The sequence below is a fragment of the Notothenia rossii genome (assembly GCF_949606895.1).
Source record: "Notothenia rossii genome assembly, chromosome: 11".
NCBI classification, from domain to species: Eukaryota; Metazoa; Chordata; class Actinopteri; order Perciformes; family Nototheniidae; genus Notothenia; species Notothenia rossii.
In genome coordinates, this window is record NC_136910.1 from 30,404,739 (window position 1) to 30,422,835 (window position 18,097).

Here is an 18,097-nt window from a genome sequence, read left to right on the forward strand (position 1 = left end):
ATGTGTCAGTCTGGATTTCAATTGAAAGGTATACTGGTTTTCATAGCTGCATATGCTTGAAAGATTAGAAAAAGAGCTCTCTTCCGTGATGAAAAGTCTAATTCCTTGAGATTTTTGGTTGCCGATCGTCCTAGATCAGAGTTCTTGTTCCTCTTTCCTTTGGGTTCACTTGAGATTTGCCTTTCCTCTTTGTCGTTCCTCTCCAACGGGGAGCAGCTCTCCTCTTCTTCTGTGGTTAATGAACTCACAGGGACTACATGTAGTCACATCTGTCTGCTCTGCCATGTTGGCTGTGATTCGGCTGACTGGAGCTACACCAGGAGTTTCATCTTCATGCCACATCTGAACGTGTTACTGCACAGTCTGGAAGTGTTTCTCTTTTCTTATATAATATAACGCTGACAAAAACAATTGGGATTTCACCTGTGAAGACATTCAGTCTACAAATAAGTACAGAAAGAACAGTGAGAGACTTGAAAGTAAAAGAATACAACCGCAGAACTCAGGGTTCTCATGTTTGTGGATACTGTAATCAATCAATCAATGTTTATTTATATAGCCCAATATCACAAATGTTACATTTGTCTCAGTGGACTTCACAGTTTGTTCCCCTACTGTAAGGGAAACTTCTGCAGCAATGGAGATTCAGGACTCAGAGAGACACGAGGAGAGTTGGAGCTTTGATGTCAAACAATTATGGGTTATTACGAGTATTGGCCGGAGGATTCATATCACAAGTCACAGCAGCCAGAGGTTCTGACTGCCCGGGAGATTTTCCACATCAATTCTGAAGCGCCTCTCTTTTGCTAGACCTTTTTAATAGGTTCACAGAGAGTAATCAACATAGTGGGGGAGATAAACTAAACATCTGGGAACACTAGAGATAGCCTAAACATCTGGGGACAGTGAATCACTTGTCTGACCCTCATGGCCTTGAAGGTTATACCTTGGAGTCCACAAACACAGAGAAGGAAGTGTTCCAGCGTTCTCACAACCATAAACCATTTGTGACCGAGAGTTGCCCGGTCATAAACTGGGAATATCAACATATAGCTGGAGCAGCACATTCCTTAAGGGAGATAACAGAGTCAGGGTTGGTCATAAATGTCAAAGGGCAAAAAGGTTAGATATCTTAGGAGTAAAGGAGTTAGAATTATTCCCTAACAGATACGATTGATATTTGAATAAAGTTGAGGAATATACCATTTTAAATATCCATAGGCCTTTCAGTATGAAGAAGACAACATATGATATTTATTTTTGCTGGCATAGAGAAACACAACTTTAAAAAACAGAGTCTGTTACAAATCGCATGCTTGACCTTTTTCATTTCAGTACATCTTGCAGCTGCCCTTACAAAGTGTTTACTGTTGCATGCATTATGTACAATTAGGACACACTGCTTTGTTCTGACAGGGAGTGTGAGCTCACCTGCACAGAGGTTTGGGTCAATGCAACTGACACACGGTCGTCCTGCAGCAACATCATCAGAATCAGAATACCTTTATTGAGGGGAAACATCTGAGCCGACACTGTCTATGAAATAAACACAGAAGCGCATTTGGATATAATAATAATAATAATAATACACCTAATTTGTATAGCGCTTTTCAAGACACGCAAAGAAGCGATATGCAGGCTAAACGCTTGAAACTGTATTTTTCTGTCTTTCCTTCTTTCTTTCCTCCCATCCCAATATCCATTTCTGACATCCCTCATCTCTTTCATCCTCTTTTTCTCCTTCCTCTTCCTCAGCCATGACTGCAGAGGCATCCACCAACCCTCTGCTCCAGCAGCAACCCCCCCCCCAGCCGGTGGCTCCGCTCCTCCCCGGGTCCTCTGCCCCGCCCGGGGACCATGTTCCTGGGGTCGTTGCCAGCCCAGGGGCCCCTGCTGCTGCCGCCCCAGAGGAGGTCCAGACAGGAAGTGGACGGACCATCCCCACAGCCTGCGTGCGGCCCACCCACCCCCTCCGTAGCTTCACCAACCCACTGCTGCCACCCCCCATGGGGACCATCGACCCAAAAGTGTACACCTCTAAGCTGCCGCAGTCGAGTGAGTACATCTGACCACAAACAGACATAAAGACACGCTTTCTTAAACCCACCCCTCTTTCTACGTGAAGTTACACAACCTGGCAGCGTCTTTCGGTCCCCGACCCAGTTTAGATTTGACCAAACCGGCTTCTGAATGATGAAAGCATTGACACAGCGTCAGTGTCACCGATGGCGTTTTCATCACAAAATATATATTTTTCAAAGTACATTGATGGGAAGAGCTCTTTTGTATGAAAGAAGATCACAGTTATGCAGGGCTAGTTAGTGTTAGTTAATTTTTTTATATTAATTCACCATGGATTTATTACTAATAAACTTGCAAACAATATGTATCCTTAAATCTCTTCTTTTTTTTTTTACAGTGTTTGAGTATATGTACTTTGTCACTTTCCAACAAAGTCAGGTTATATTAAATATTATGCTTGCCAGGACCGCTGTAATGATTTCCTGCACGGCTTGCACTGACTGCAATGGGAGGCGCTGCATTCAGCCCTTCAGCCCCCAGTCAAGTTGTGTCTAAGCGAAGGAAGGAGGAAGTGAGGGAGGCGGTACTAGGAGAGAGGTGGTTAGCTAATTATTTCTGTTCTAAAAAACAGCCCATATCGGGTTGTTCCCCAAGCTAGAGTAGAAATTATATAAACTCAGCATTGTTACCATGGGGACAGAGTCGTGCAGAGCTTAGTTGATGCAGAAGTGGGCTTGGTTTAATCTAAACTGAGTTGGAAAAACGATAGATGTAACCTGGCAAATCATGGTATAACAAGACATATCGTTACATAAAAATAACTTGATGAGACATGAAATGAAAAAACAACAGCAGAATGATTCAAGATAGGATTGTGATAATTCATCATGCTGTCGACTAAAGTGTTAAATTGTTCTTTCCTTTAGACTCATTTAACATTTGATATCATAACTAACAAACATCTGCTGAGACAAAGGGATCTTACAGACATGTGTCATTATGATGTTACAGCACAAACACGCCATAACACTTTGCAGCTGAGTAGAGTTTGTCATATTTTTCATCTGATTGCAATTTCTCATGTGGCAGAGGAACGTTTGTGTGCTTGAGGCCGTGCGTGGGTTGAGATGTGGAGAGTGTCCTTTCTATCCAAACCCACAAATACAGAGGAAAGGGAAAAATGGAAGAGTAAGATTTGGGACAGTAAAACATAATTTGTTTATTCATTTCTATAATAACCTTATTTTTGGAATGTAGGGACGTTTTATTTTATTTTTTCAAGAACCAACAGTGATTGCATTCTGTCACTGCTTCTCGAAACTAATTGAGCAGACCCGATATAAAGCACATTCATATTTTACTGTAACTCTTAGCACTGATCATATGAATGGACTTGGTTTAGCAATGAGAAGTATTCACAAAGGGGCTAATTTTATGCCAAATGTATACATATTATCTAATTTAAGTATTTGAAAACAGCCCAGGAGCAGCTGGTTGGGTGGATGGGTGTTTGTGTGTGTTCCTGAGGCAGTGTACTGTAACTGGCCTTGACATTAGCCGGGGTTTGGATGTGATCTGCAATCCTGACCTCTGTAGGCAAAGAATTATAAAAGACTACATTTCCCACAGCGCCAGCCTCTATAGAGACCAGAGATGGGCATCCTGTGTGGAAGACACCGCTGAGACACAGTTTTAATCGTTAAGTTATCGTTTAAAATGATATAAGCCTAGACAAAGAAAGAGAGGGGGACAAGCTCATTTGATAGTTATCTTATTTGAGTTTTCTTCTTTTGTTTTGATTACTTTGACTATTGTAAAGGCCTATTTCCCTGTTGAATGTATGAAAAGTTGATTATTTTATTTTTGATTAAAAGGAAGTCACAGAATATTAACATATCATCGGAAGGCAAGCAATTAATCAAAACTGTAAGTAAAACTAATAAAGTAAAGATAACATGTTAGAACTGATTAAGGTGTCTAGTTGAAACAAAGGAAGGAAGCCAGGACACCCTATTTGTCTTCTTTTGTTTACTGTGTGTCTGTGTCTTACCCTTATCTCTCATCCCCTCATCTCTCCGATCACCTGCAGCAGTGTGAGCAGGAAACAAAAGTGTGTGTGTGTGTGTGTGTGTGTGTGTGTGTGTGTGTGTGTGTGTGTGTGTGTGTGTGTGTGTGTGTGTGTGTGTGTGTGTGTGTGTGTGTGTGTGTGTGTGTGTGTGTGTGTGTGTGTGTGTGTGTGTGTGTGTGTGTGTGTGTGTGTGTGTGTGTGTGTGTGTGTGTGTGTGTGTGTGTGTGTGTGTGTGTGTGTGTGTGTGTGTGTGTGTGTGTGTGTGTGTGTGTGTGTGTGTGTGTGTGTGTGTGTGTGTGTGTGAACAGTGAGTTTTGATCACACATTCTATTATACCAATAGACTCTGTGGACTCTCAGCGTTTCATATGTGACCTGCTCCATCGAAATCAGTCGCATTGACCCGAAAACACATTTTGAGTTGTAGACTCAAATAGTTGAAAAGAGGGGATTCCTAGCTTTCTAATGATATCAGGATTGTTGTTGCAAAGATATGTCACATTATATAATGACTGTTACAGAGTCATCATTTTGAGGAAAATGCCTTTAAAGTTTCCTCTTCTCTGGAATCCATCGACCTGATTGATTATTCGCGGAGCAAATGATCAAAATACTACAGAGGGAAAATATTTCCGTTTGGATTACTGGTCTGGGGGAAGCTCGGGAGTGTGTGTGTATTTTTGCATTTGTGTGTATTGTTTCCCGGGGAAAAAACTCACGAGAAACACCGGCTGTTGTTATGCCTGCTGTGACGTCAAGTTACTCCGTTCTCTGCTTGTAATTATGCCATTACAAGCTTTCAAAGTTGTATTTATCATCTGAATTTGCCGAAACAAGTTTAATATTCTGAAAGCCAAGACTTTTTTTATTTGAAATCGGATGAAAATAAACTAACGGACCCTGCCGTGTTATCTATGATCACTATACGCTTACATTCATAATTTCAGCCGGAGGGAGGGGGGACGGCGCTGCGGAACAGCAGAGTGGCGAGTGAGAGGTGTCATCTTCCCTTTACAAGCTTCAAAAATGAATTTATCGTGAGATTTTGAAATAAAAGTTTCATATTCTGAAAGCCAAGACTTTGTTTATTTAAAATCAAACAAAACACCCGAACCCCGAAAAACAGTTTTCACGCAAATCCACGTTTATTTTGAAATGAGCCGTTGTGACTTAAAATGTTTGGTGATAACATTGTTAGAACATTATGCCCTACTATTCTTAAAACGTTTTCAGCGGGAAGTTTTTGTTTGGTTCCCAGAATGTTCTTCTGAAAGGTAGGATATCGTTCTCTAAAAACATTCTTAAAATGTTTGGTGATAACCTTCCTAAAATGTTTTTGATAATATTGTTAGAACATTATTTTCAGCTGCAAGTTAGATTTTTTTTTATGTTACCAGAATGTTATTATGTTAGAGAAGGATAACATGCTTTATGTTTAAAACATTATGCACATTTTCTGTGGTAACAATTTACTAAAATATGTTTACATTATTAGAACATAAAGACATAATTTTCCTGTAATTGTTGTAATTGTAATTCAAAATTCCTGGGTAAATGGACTGACCACTGTAGTCATTAGGATGATTTTGATCATTTAGTTAACGATAGGAATTTGACTAACACATGTGCAAGGATGACTTGGAATCAGCTGGTGAAAGTAACATTTGTTTATTAGAAAAGGGGAGCTGGGAGTGGAGGTTGGTTATAGCAGCAGTGGGAAACAGTTGTTCCAGGGTGGAGAAGCCTGGCTGGTCTTGGGAGTGTGGAAGGCCTTGGATTCCTCCTGGGAGAGACACAAAATTGAGTGTGAGGCAAAAGCAGGCAAAGTTGTCAAAGAATATGCTGGCAAAAAGCTAGAGCGGCACGCAACAATCCGGCAGGGAATGAGTGCAGGCTTCAAGCTTTCATAGTGTGGCTGATGAGCAGGTTGCAGGTGTGGTTGATTGGAGAGCAGACCAGCAGGCAGGTGGGGGGAGAGAGAGAGACACACACACACACACACAGTAGAAACAAACACACACAAACACTAACAGGGGTTTAAGGGACAGGCAGTGATAATCAGTCCGTGCTTCTATATGTCTGTCTTTGGTTTTCTAAGTGTTATTCGATTCATATGACAATAGAGTGCATAAAAAACAAAAACACTTTGGTGATAACATTGTTCGAACCTTATACCCAAACATTTTAAGAATGTTTTTAGAGAACGTTATCCTACCTTTCAGAAGTACATTCTAGGAACCAAAATAAAACGTCTCGATGAAACCATTCCTAGAACAATGAATGGTAACATTCTCAGAATGTTTTTAGAACCAACAATGTCTAGCTGGGAACTCAGACATGCCTACGCAAACATGCAATATCATGAATTACGTGCTTGTTTTTTTTTTTAAAAAGGAAAATGTGGTGAAATCAGATTTTGTTTTTTAATCATCCTTTTCAAACAAATGTAACTTTTTGTTTTTTAAAGAGCACTAGAAATAAATCTGATGTTGACCATGTTAATATTTCACATCACAGCAACGTTTTATAAAAAAGAATAACCCCCTGAAAACATTATCCAAATGTTGCTTTCAAAATGTTCTTCTTTGGTTATCATGTAACATTGAGGGAATGTTTTATAAAGAACATCTTTAATTAGTTACCCAACAAGATCCAAAACACATCCTTAGAATGTTGCAGGCAAAACGTTCCACCTTTGTTAACATATCACATTAAAGGAACATTTTAGAAAAACACTTTCTTTCATCTCAGGCCTCAATAACATCCACAAAACATCCTCTGAATGTTGCAGTTAAAATGTTATGTCTTAGTTAACCTTAAACCTAATAGGAACATTATTTGAAAAAATAAACATTCTAAAAACGTTCTTTGAACATCAGATTAAAACGTTTCTTTAAAACCTTATTAGAACCTGTAGGTAATGTTAGCCAAAGTTGTGAGAACGTTCCCCGCTAGCTGGGTTAGCACATAACTCACGGTAGCAATATTTTATACTTCATCGGATCTGCACAAACAAAATATCATATGAAAGCTGAGAGTCTACAGATTCCAATGGTATAAGTATCATTGCTGTGCGACCACAGCTCAGGGCAGGGAAAGCAACACAACTTCACTTTATGGGGCCAAAACGGCAAATACGTCTTACCTTTGCTGTTTTCTGATCAAAAGTTGTGTTCAATGGGATTAAAACGCAGAAAAACGATGCTGAAGGTTAATCCAATGTCTCTGTGTCCCTTTGAAATGATTACTGATAATCCATCATCATATTTATGGCAATAAGCCCAGTTTTCAGTTTTCAGAGCGTAACTTAGCTTTCGGTTTGGGCAAACTGCGTGCGCATCACTCTCACTCCTCAATGGTAACGTGTAGGTGGATGTAGGAAGTCCCTCTCGATTATATTGGCTCTAACAGTTCAAAAGATGTCAATCACCAAAATTGACCAATAGGTTCGAGAGATATGGCAAATACACCCAAATTTTGTTTTTTTCTAAATCTCTCTCAAATGGTCAAATTTCACTTGTTTTGCATCAATCTTGATACAGGGTACTTATTATATGTTACAGTTTGGATTCCTAAAGCTTTTTGTCTACTATCCCATCATTTAAGGGTGGTTTTCACTAAAAGTAATTTTTTTTGAACGGACACTGTAATTGAAATATTTTTACTATGTTCAATCTGAATTTACTTTAAAATAAAAACATCTATATTGATTCTGACTACTCTACATCCAACTCACAGGTGTATCATTGCTTTGAAAAAGTGAAGTGAAGATATAGTCATTTGTTCTGGGAATGTCATTTTTGAGCCTGAGACCTGAAAAACAGGCTTAACAGGTTAAAGATCTGTTTCCCGAAAACATTCAACCACACTTAGCTAAATATGCAAATCGGATCTATTTAGGTGGTCTTCCCTTCCCCTATCCCTTGCTGGCCGTGTCAATCTTATAAAAATAGTAATCCTGCAGAAATTCTTATATCTCTTCCAGCATATCCCAAGTTGCATCAATACATATTTTTTCAGGTGGATCGGGCACCTAGTTAGGATGCCACCTGGGCACCTCCCCTAGGGAGGTGTTCCAGGCACGTCCAGCTGAGAAGAGACCAAGGGGTCAGGACCAGGTGGAGGGATTATATCTCTTCGCTGGCCTGGGAGTGCCTTGGGATCCCCCAATCAGAGCCAGGGAAAAGAAAGTTGGGGCTCTCTGCTGGAACTGCTACCCCCGCGACACGACCACGAATAAGCGGGAGAAGATGGATGGATGGACATCTTTTTTTCACCAGTCTTGACTGTGATCAACTAAATGCGTTCATTTGGGATGACAAACCCGCCCGACTTAAAAAAATCTATTCTTCAGCTCCCCAAGTCAGATGGCGGCTTGGCACTCCCGAACTTTCGTCACTACTACTGGGCCTCTAATATTAACAGACTCCTTTACTGGACTGGCACCAAGACTCCTAACTCCAGCCCACCATGGGTTCACATGGAGGTCTCCTCCTCCTCTAGCTCCTTACACTCTGTGATTTGCTCCCAGCTTCCCGTAATGACGCACACAATCTCAGACAACCCAATTGTCACCAGTACTATTAAGATTTGGTTTCAATTCAGAAGGCAACATGGCTTACACAGAGCCTCAATCCAAGCCCCAATATTAAATAATCACTCATTCTCTCCATCCTGCTCGCACCCCACCTTCCGAATGTGGGCTGCCAACGGGCTTGTCACAATCAGTAATCTTTACAAGGAGGATCTGACTTTGCACCCCTGTCAGCCAAATATCACCTGCCAAACAGTAATCTTTTCTGCTTCTTCCAAATTAGGCATTTTGCTCAAAAGCAATTTCCCCATTTTCCCAACTGCCCCCCTGAGTCAGGAATTGACCAGTTTCTCACCCTTGATTGTGATAAAAAAAAAAAGGCTGGTATCTACTATTAATGAAAAACTTGCCTCCTTTGACCTAGCCCAGGGGTCTGCAACCTTTTTGACCAAAAGAGCCATTTTTCCCCCTTTTCCACCAATGTTTTTTGTTTGGAGCCGCAAAACAAATGTGATAGCTTGATAGCTTATAAAGTTGTATATATTGTTACATCATAGACAGAAACTACAGTTGTTTTGCATTTATAATATATTACATTATAGAAAACAGTTTACCTCTAATAATAAACAAAGAACTCTTATAAGGAGAATTAAAAAAAAATACACAGGCCTACTTTAAAATAAATTAATACAGCACTTGGGGAGTCCTCTGCACATTTGAAGAAAATGAATATAATTCAAATGGGCCCACTTTGAAATAAATTAAACATATAGCTGCACCCTAAAAAGAGTTAACTGATTGAATTATGACTGAAGATCGTCAGCTGTCTTCCTCTTCCGTATTTTTCCTCCAATACGTAAAGGCTGCAGCACCTTTGACAACTTCTCTCTACATATCAAACATAACGGTTAGCCAGCATCGTTTGCTGTGAAAGCAGATAACTCTCTCCATGCAGAATTATACCCTCTGTGTTCCTCCGGTACTTTTCTTTGATTTATTCATAGTTCGCTCATCGAGCCGGGGGTCAGGTTATTCGCCAGCAAGAAAAGGCTCTGGTGCGGGACCGTAGCAGGATATGACATATATTTTAGTTGACCTAATTAAAACCGTTGTTTTTATTTGTGTATGTGTCACATTATCACCACAAAATACAAGATACGAAACATTTTTCGACCGTGCAACCAAATATAAATAGTCCTACAAATATTTTTATTTAATTTCCTTATTTTTGTCCAAGCTCAAGGGAGCCAGAGTAGAGGGCTTAAAGAGGCTTGAGAGCCGCGGGTTGCCGACCCCTGACCTAGCCTCTACTGCATCTATAAAAGAGTCCTGGGAAGGTGAGCTGAGTGTAGACCAGTGTTAATTTTGGCAGCTGTTTTTGGTTTAGTCTTAGTCTTTAGACGAAAATGGTGATTAGTTTTAGTCACATTTTAGTCATTTCTATCCTTCATCCTTCTAATTTTTTGTCGACGAAAACTCAAAACGTTTTAGTCTACTTTTAGTCGATGAAAAATTACATTTTAGTCAACATTTTTTCTCTCTTTAAACCAATTCAGTTAGGCAAATACAGGTTTCTGACATTGGAATCAAGGTGACAGCATCAAGTGTTGACATTCGTAAAGCAACATTTCACTCTCAACACTTTACTTGTGTAATATCTAGGGATGGGCATCGTTAAGGTTTTCTGCGGTACTACTAGTCTTATCGATACTGCTTATCGACCCGGTACTTTAACGGTATTCTTGTATTTACTTTTTTTTTGTTTTTTAAAGGGTAAAACTAACAAATTGTTAACCGAATTAATTGCTTTATTTAAATGTGAAATAAATGAAATGTATATAATTATGTTAAAATATTGTACTGAACTTGAGTAAAATGTTGAGGTACTTTACTGGAGTACTTAAATATTTTGCTACTGTGTACTTCTACGCCACTATAGTTCAGAGGTAAATGGTGTACTTCTACTCCACTACATGTATTTAATACCTTTAGTTACTTTACAGATGTGGATGAATGATTTAAAATCTAATCAAGTGTTAAATAAGACTTTAGTTCCACCTGGAGTAAATCCACAAGCTACCCTGCAGTATACAAAGTCATTCAGCTGCAGCTTTGAGAACACTTTCATGATCAATCATTATAAAACATATCATATTTTTCTGAAATGGACCAATCTGCACAATGACTACTTTTACTGTCGCTACTTTCACTATATTTTGATGATCATACTTTTACTTGAGGAACTCTTCCTACACTAAGATTTTGTAGTTAAGTAAAACAATACCAGAGTACTTCTCCCACCTAACGTTACTCGTAATTGGGGCAACAGAGCTACGAGTTAAGGAAGTCGAAAATTGTGCATTTCTCCGACTGAATATGACGCCTTTTGGCCGGCAGTTTGGACAGACTACTCTACTCGTGTCAACGCGCTAATGCGAAAAACACTAATGGCAAACAAGCTTTGTCCACATCAAGCCTTGTAGAGTGTCTCTATACTTTTGAGCGCTCCGTCCCCGGCAGATCTCTGTGTGCCGCTGCAGCGTGTCTGTTAGGCCTCGCCCCCCGCACACAGAGACACAGGGAGATCGCTCTTCTGGAGTGAAGAGAGCGGAAATAATGATATTGCAAGTTAGAAACGTAAGATGCATTTTGACAGACAAGACGGACAATTGGGGGAAAATATCTTGCATTTTGAATGTCCGATAGTCCACCATTAACACCTTAGTACAGTCTCGTCAACCGAAACGAAATATACATTTCGTCAAAGTTTTCGTTATCGAGAATCTATTTCTAGCTCGTCATCGTCTCGTCTTAGTCATGTAAAAAAGGTCGTTGACGAACATTTTTCATCATAGTTTTTGTTGACTAAATTAACGCTGGTGTAGACATATCTGACAGTAAGTGGAGGGACATTCTTCATTTGGTGCAAACCTCATCTATCTGTGCTAGGCAAGGTCTAATGTAAGGTGCTCCACAGAATTGGCGGCGCGTGAGGCTCAGGTTTGGGAAAGCTAAATAACTTTTTTTACCTGACGCTGCCGGCCTCTGGCGTCTATAGAAAAGAGATCAATTCATTGAAAGCACCGCCTGCTGACCAATCAGAGCTCAGTGTGCAGAGTTTAAATCTATCAAGTCATATTACAGGATAATTTAGGAAATACAGTTTAAACTGCCGTATGAGAAGACGGTGACGTGTCGCACTTATCATTCATATCACACTGATTGATATCACATCATCAATCAGATCATCGATCATATAATATCACAATATTTCCTTATCTGAATCAGCTTCTCGAGCCGTAGCTATCTGGCCGTGCAACACTTACATTGTCACATATACTGTATGCAGACGTATTATTTTAAGAAGTTGACGAAACACTCAACTCAAATGTAATTAAAGTCAGATCCACTCGTGTCTTAGATGGGACAGTGTTATCATAAACCTGTTGTACGCTTTCAAACACTTGGTAGTTATTTTTTAACCAGTTGTTCTATATTTACCTTGCAGGTGCAACTATGTGGCTTGTATCCTGGATTATATATTTAAGTCATGGATGTTTAAAATTCATATTTGTCTAATATTAATTTAATTTTCATTAACGAAGTATGACGCTACGCTGTCAGTACACTTGTCCCTGTTTGTTTTTGGTCAAATGTTGCTAACCCCGCCCCTTTCACGTGAACGCGCTCTCAGCTGGACAGAGAAACCCTGGCTTGATTTACCGAGTTGATAACCAGCGTCGTAGGATCGCTTAGCAAGATCTTGTTTGTTAGGGTTAGTTAAGATAATTCAAACATATCCAGGGTATGTTGAACTAGCTTCGTAGTACAGGGCACTGGTGGCTGCATAGCAGCGCTAATGTCAAAGACACAAACATTATACATTATATTTGTCTTTTACCAGGATGCAGTGACACAAATATTTGGGAAGGCTTAGCCTTCCCTAGCCTACAGTACCCGCCGCCCCTGCTCCACAGGGCTCACTTTACCAACGATAAACTAGCCAAAATATTTCCTCTTATAAGTGATGCCTGTAACAGATGCAAGCAATGTCCTGCCAATCACACACATATGTTTTGGTCATACCCCAGCTTGAATGCCTTCTGGTCTAGTATTTTGAAAACCCTTGAACAGGCCCTTAACACACAGATCCCCCCAACACAGAACATGCCCTCCACGACCCAGCGGGTCATCGTCTTCACAACCCTGCTCGCCATGCATTCCATTTTTCTTAAGTGGAAGCGTGTCTCCCCACCCACACATGACAGCTGGATACAGGAACTATTACAGTGTATTAATCCCAAAAAGATAAGATTTTCACTAAAAGGATCCCTTTTTCTCACTTACTACTGCTAATCAATTACCTGACAATAAATCCTGATGCTGATGAGGTGTAAGTGAACCCGGGGGAGGGGAGGAGGGGAGAGAGACACCTTCACTTCCCCCTTTCATTATCTCCCTAATACATTGACCATTACTATTTTATGTGTGAACCTACTGTGTTGTAATTGTGATGTCTGTCAAAAAGCTAATCAAAAGATTTATAAAACATTTAAAATTATTTCCCTGCTTCTTCTCCCTTCTCGTGATTTCCTTGCATCTCTCCATGCTTCCCTGGTGGGAGGGACTAAGACGCAAGGAAAAGATGCAAGCGAGGGATGCAAGGATTGAAGTTAAGAGAAGTGGGATAGAGCCCAGGTGTTAAACAGAGCATGTTTGAGATGAATTTGATTTTGAACAGGCTGGGGTGCTTTGGGAAGGGGGTGTAGGTAGGCACATGTTGGTTGTGGTGATGATGAAGTGGAGGGGGGGGTGTCAGTGCGCGCAGCAGACCAGGGGGATGAGATGGAATGACCTGACCGGGAGTAAACCAACTTGCGTCCGGAGCTTCGGTGAATGTATTTAGGTCGTTGTAGCAGTCCATGTTCACTGATGGTGGAGATTATAGTCGGGCATGGTGGAGTGGATCAACACGTTCTCACTCCCAACCCGTCACATATTGACGGACGGTCAGGGCCCCTCCCCGTCACTCTATTACGTACAGGGTACCCCTTGGAAGTCAGTTTTCAACCGACAGGGCGTCCCATTGACTTGCATAGAGCTCCCTGAACGTTGGTAATAGAGGAGTTGGGATCGCGGCAAAATGCTCTCCGCAGATCTATTCTCACAGCGTTTATCAACCTTTTTCTAACTCAATATCAAGCCACACTTATTGTGTTTACTTCTTTATTTTAATTGAGTAATGTAGGACTTTTGTTGCCGTCAGTTATGGGGAGAGTAGGGGCTCAGAATACTGAAATCTGTATTGTTTCATCGTTTTTTCCTTCTAATTTTGTATTTTTTATTATTTTCTAAACCACACAGTTATTTACTCCACAATAACACATAATTATCCTTGTGTTTATTTGTTTGATTAATAAACACAAGTTGGAGTACGTCAGGACCGAGGGTCGGAGCAGCTAATAGTAGTTGCTTTAGACACACGGAAGTAAGTATTCTCTCCGCTTCGCTTGACAAACCCTGTGATAGTCCTCAAGCTCTGTGATTGGATGTTTGAGTGTGCGCCGAGGGTTACGCCGAGCGTCGAACAACACTTTGAAATGGGATGGAACCACGGCAGACTTTCCAAAACTGGATTTGAACGGGTCCATCCCCTCCCCTCCTCCCCCACCCCGTCCCCAGAACTACACATGCTGGCTATTGTGTGTTTTGCAACATGCTCTATGGCACGTCTCTACTGGGAATTGTAGTTTTAAAAGACGTTTTCGTATTTCCCATAATAAGAAGTTGCCAGTATTAAACTGTGTACATCCCTGGAGGTTTAGGGGATAGGAAACACTGAACATAAACATATAATTAATAAATGGGTGAAAATTGCTTGTGCCCATAATGGGCAGCATTAATATATACCCACATGACCGCTAAGGTCAGAAGAGCTTTATTTAACAGCTGGTCTTATGTCTGTGACCCCTCCTGTTGTTAATTGATAAGCCTGAAACATGCACTTGTCAAGGTTCAGAGGCAAATATGGCATAGCTTTCGATCATCTTACATTGCTTTTAGCTGACGCTTTTATCCAAAGCGACTTACAATAAGTGTGTTCGACCAACAAGATACAAACTTGAAGAAAACAGAATCATATAAGTACATCAGGTTTCATAGAGCTAAAATATTTCAAGTGCTACTCAACTGGCTTTAGATAAGCCAGTCCTTTTTTATTAGTATAAAAGTGCTTTGTTAGTAATTATATCGCTCGGAGTGGAGTCGAAAGAGATAAGATATACTTTATTGATCCTAAGTTGGAAACATTTGCGTTACATCAGCATGTGTAACAGTTGTAAATATGCAGTGGTATTTATTTGTAAATCATTTAGTATAATCACACAAATTCTGTGTTTTATATTTAAAAATTCTGTGTTCTTTATTTATTGATTGTTCAATACCTGACAAGGTCGGAGATGAAAAACCTGGGTCGCAGGTTCCTCAACTGTCCAACTGTCATATTCTGCACATTTCTTATACTATCTACATACATCTTATAAGAGTATAATACGTATAATATCAGTTAAAATAAGTGCTTAAACATACAGTAGTTAGCATTGCAGGAAAGCAATATATTAGTACTTTGTCAGGCTTAATATTTATACCCCCAAAGCTTTTTTCTTATTCAAAATAATACCTTAACCTAAAGTATTCTTTAATGTTTAAATAAAGCCTTATTAGATATTAATAGGAGAGACAGACGGACAAACTAATAATAAAAATAATACATTTCAATAATGTGCTTTAACCACAAGGTGTCCCTTTCTATCAGCTGTGCACCGTTATGGTGTACATATACCGATTGGATCAAATATAAAAGTCAGCCGAATTAGTACTGATAGTGCAAGGAGACGTATTGAGTGAAGAGAAATTGAAGATTCTGATTGATTGCTGATATATTTATGATCCACGTCACATATTCAGTTTTGGCGGCATTTATTCCTGTTTGTCTAGAAGTCTTCTCACCAGGGCTCTATAAATAGCGAACTACGGCAGATATGTAATATTTAATGCAGCCGAACCGTGTATTACAATGCCGTTATGTGATGACCTTCAAAGAGATAAGCAAGCACACTCGGAATAAAGTATTTTATTTTTAAAAAATGTTTTCGGATTTCACATCAAAAGGAAGTCCGGTTAACTATAATGTCAGTGCGCAACAATACCCCAAGCCATAGATCTGTGGGTGAATAATAATCACCACATTACACACATCCCTTCACATTTAAATTTACATTAAAGTATTTTGTGGGGCCTTCTAGAATGTTTTTAAATATAAGTAGGGTTGTAGTTGAAGAGTTTGTAAATTATTGCGTTGCGCAATCGCACAACGTCACGTCCATTAATTCCACAACCACACACATGGATTAACATCGATTTAATACATTAATGTAGCCTTTGTTTCTGCTAAAAGAGGTGTCGACCAGCTGGGGCAACAAGAAAATAGGCGAAATCGAGTATGACTATTAAAAAAAAAAAAAAAGTATTATATTAATATTGACAATAACAACCGACCGTCGGGGTAGCATTTGCCGGGGAGCGTTCTCATGGCAACTATTATCAACGCTATGGGAGGTCTATGCTAGTCAATGGGACGCCCTGCCCGTTGAAAACTGACTTCCAAGGGGTACCCTGTACGTAATAGAGTGACGGGGAGGGGCCCTGACCGTCCGTCAATATGTGACGGGTTGGAAGTGAGAACGTGTTGAGTGGATATGTGCTTTGGCTGGAGTTATTCCGCGATAGAGTATGACAGTCATGTCGGCCGGGGAGGATGCTGCCCGCAACAACCTTTTGGGGCGGATTAATCAGACAAGTCAGACGGCAGGAAAGCACACAGCATGGCACCTGATCGGGGGGAGGGAGAACGGTCCGATGCTAGCATTAGCATGTGACTGGAGGTTGGCTAGCTGTAGGGCTACTAGGGCTTTCTGCAATTGGACAGCTGAAAGACTGTCTGTGAAAATTTCCCACCGTAGCGGAGGGAGTTGACGAGTTGTTGACGGCCAACGGCTGGAGGATGGTAGCCAACGGGCTTACAGGCTAGGGACCGGTAAGTAGGAAAAAGCAAACAGGTAACTGAAAACTAGTTGAACAAAGTAGCAATTTGGTTGGAGCCAATAGTAACGGATGTTAGATATAGCTAACAAATATGTTCAAACACGAACTGAAAGTAGGATAGTGGTGAAGAAGTAGGGGTGTTGAAAATAATCGTTTTTACGATGCATTGCAATTTGGAGGTGGACGATTCGGTATCGATGCAGTGACGGAAGATAATCGATTATAGCGTAGTAACGTTGCTTACTGATTTTCCGGCCGCGGCTTTACTATAACGTTTTTTTTTTCTGTCACTTTAATATCAAATCGTTCGGTGAACAGAACAGACGTGACAGCAACACCAAACACGGAGCAGTCTGCTTTATCCACCAACACAAGAACACCAGTCCAGAACCAACAGCAGAAGGACCCACTCTGAATCACTCCGTGTCACTGCGGCTCAGAGACACAGGGATTTATGTTTTTCGAAAATAATCGCGTTACAATCATATCAGGTTTTTGGAGGATTTAATTAAGTCTTGGATTGCAGAGTATGAATGTCCTCTAGCAATTTTCAGACGATATATACGTGTGTAAAGTTTGTGAAGGCAGGAGGAAAAAAGCTTCCGCGATCACCGTCTCCTCTCCGTTCCTCCAAACCCCGCCCCCTCCCTGAAAATAATGAGTGACAGGCTGATAGTAACCTGATAGAAACTTTATTATTCACTTAATCACTGAGATATAATGAAGCTAGCTTAATCTCATACATTCATGGGATTTATGTAACCGTAAGACAGAGAATGTAAGTGTGCACCCACATGCAGTATTTTTGTTTGTATATGCTATTGTAAATACTCCTGTTGTCTGCTGTGTTCAGACTCGAGTCCGGTTTGTGATGCCACATTAAGGACATTCAGTGTCCTTTTTTTAACAGAAGGCCGTTGCTAGAAGCTGCAGCTAAACTGCAGAAGCATTATTCTTTTGTTTTTGAGGATGGAACAACTTCACACACAGATATAGGGAGGCTAGACCTATACAATATATTTATTTTGGTTTATAAATTAATGTAAAGACATTTATGCTATTAATTTCTAAAGCCCTTTCTAAATAATAAAAATAGTTCATTATGTATTTACTGCATGTATGCATTGATGAAAAATAAGCCATGTGCAGTAATATAGAAAATTGAGGATGCAACGCATTGGTATGAATCGTGATGCATCGTGATGCATCGGGATATTGAATCGAATCGTTGACAGGATAATCGTAATCGAATCGTGAGACCAGTGAAGATGCACAGCCCTATGGAGAAGTGGCGAACAAACCCCGCCAGCATCCTCTCCTACCGGCAGTAGAGACGGGTGAGTCCTAGGGGTGTAACGGTATCCATATTCG

General features: G+C 40.3%; 1 protein-coding gene across 4 annotated transcripts in view; it reads left to right on the forward strand.

Annotated features, from left to right (window-relative positions):
- The window catches only part of dcc (DCC netrin 1 receptor), a 496,426-nt gene that overhangs the window by 422,074 nt on the left and 56,255 nt on the right, over positions 1 to 18,097 (forward strand). For all 4 annotated transcript variants that reach the window (XM_079658229.1, XM_079658231.1, XM_079658232.1 and 1 more), the window contains exon 27: positions 1,756 to 2,055. In XM_079658229.1, coding sequence (XP_079514355.1) covers positions 1,756 to 2,055 — 300 coding nt within the window. The remainder of the gene's footprint in view (positions 1 to 1,755; positions 2,056 to 18,097) is intronic.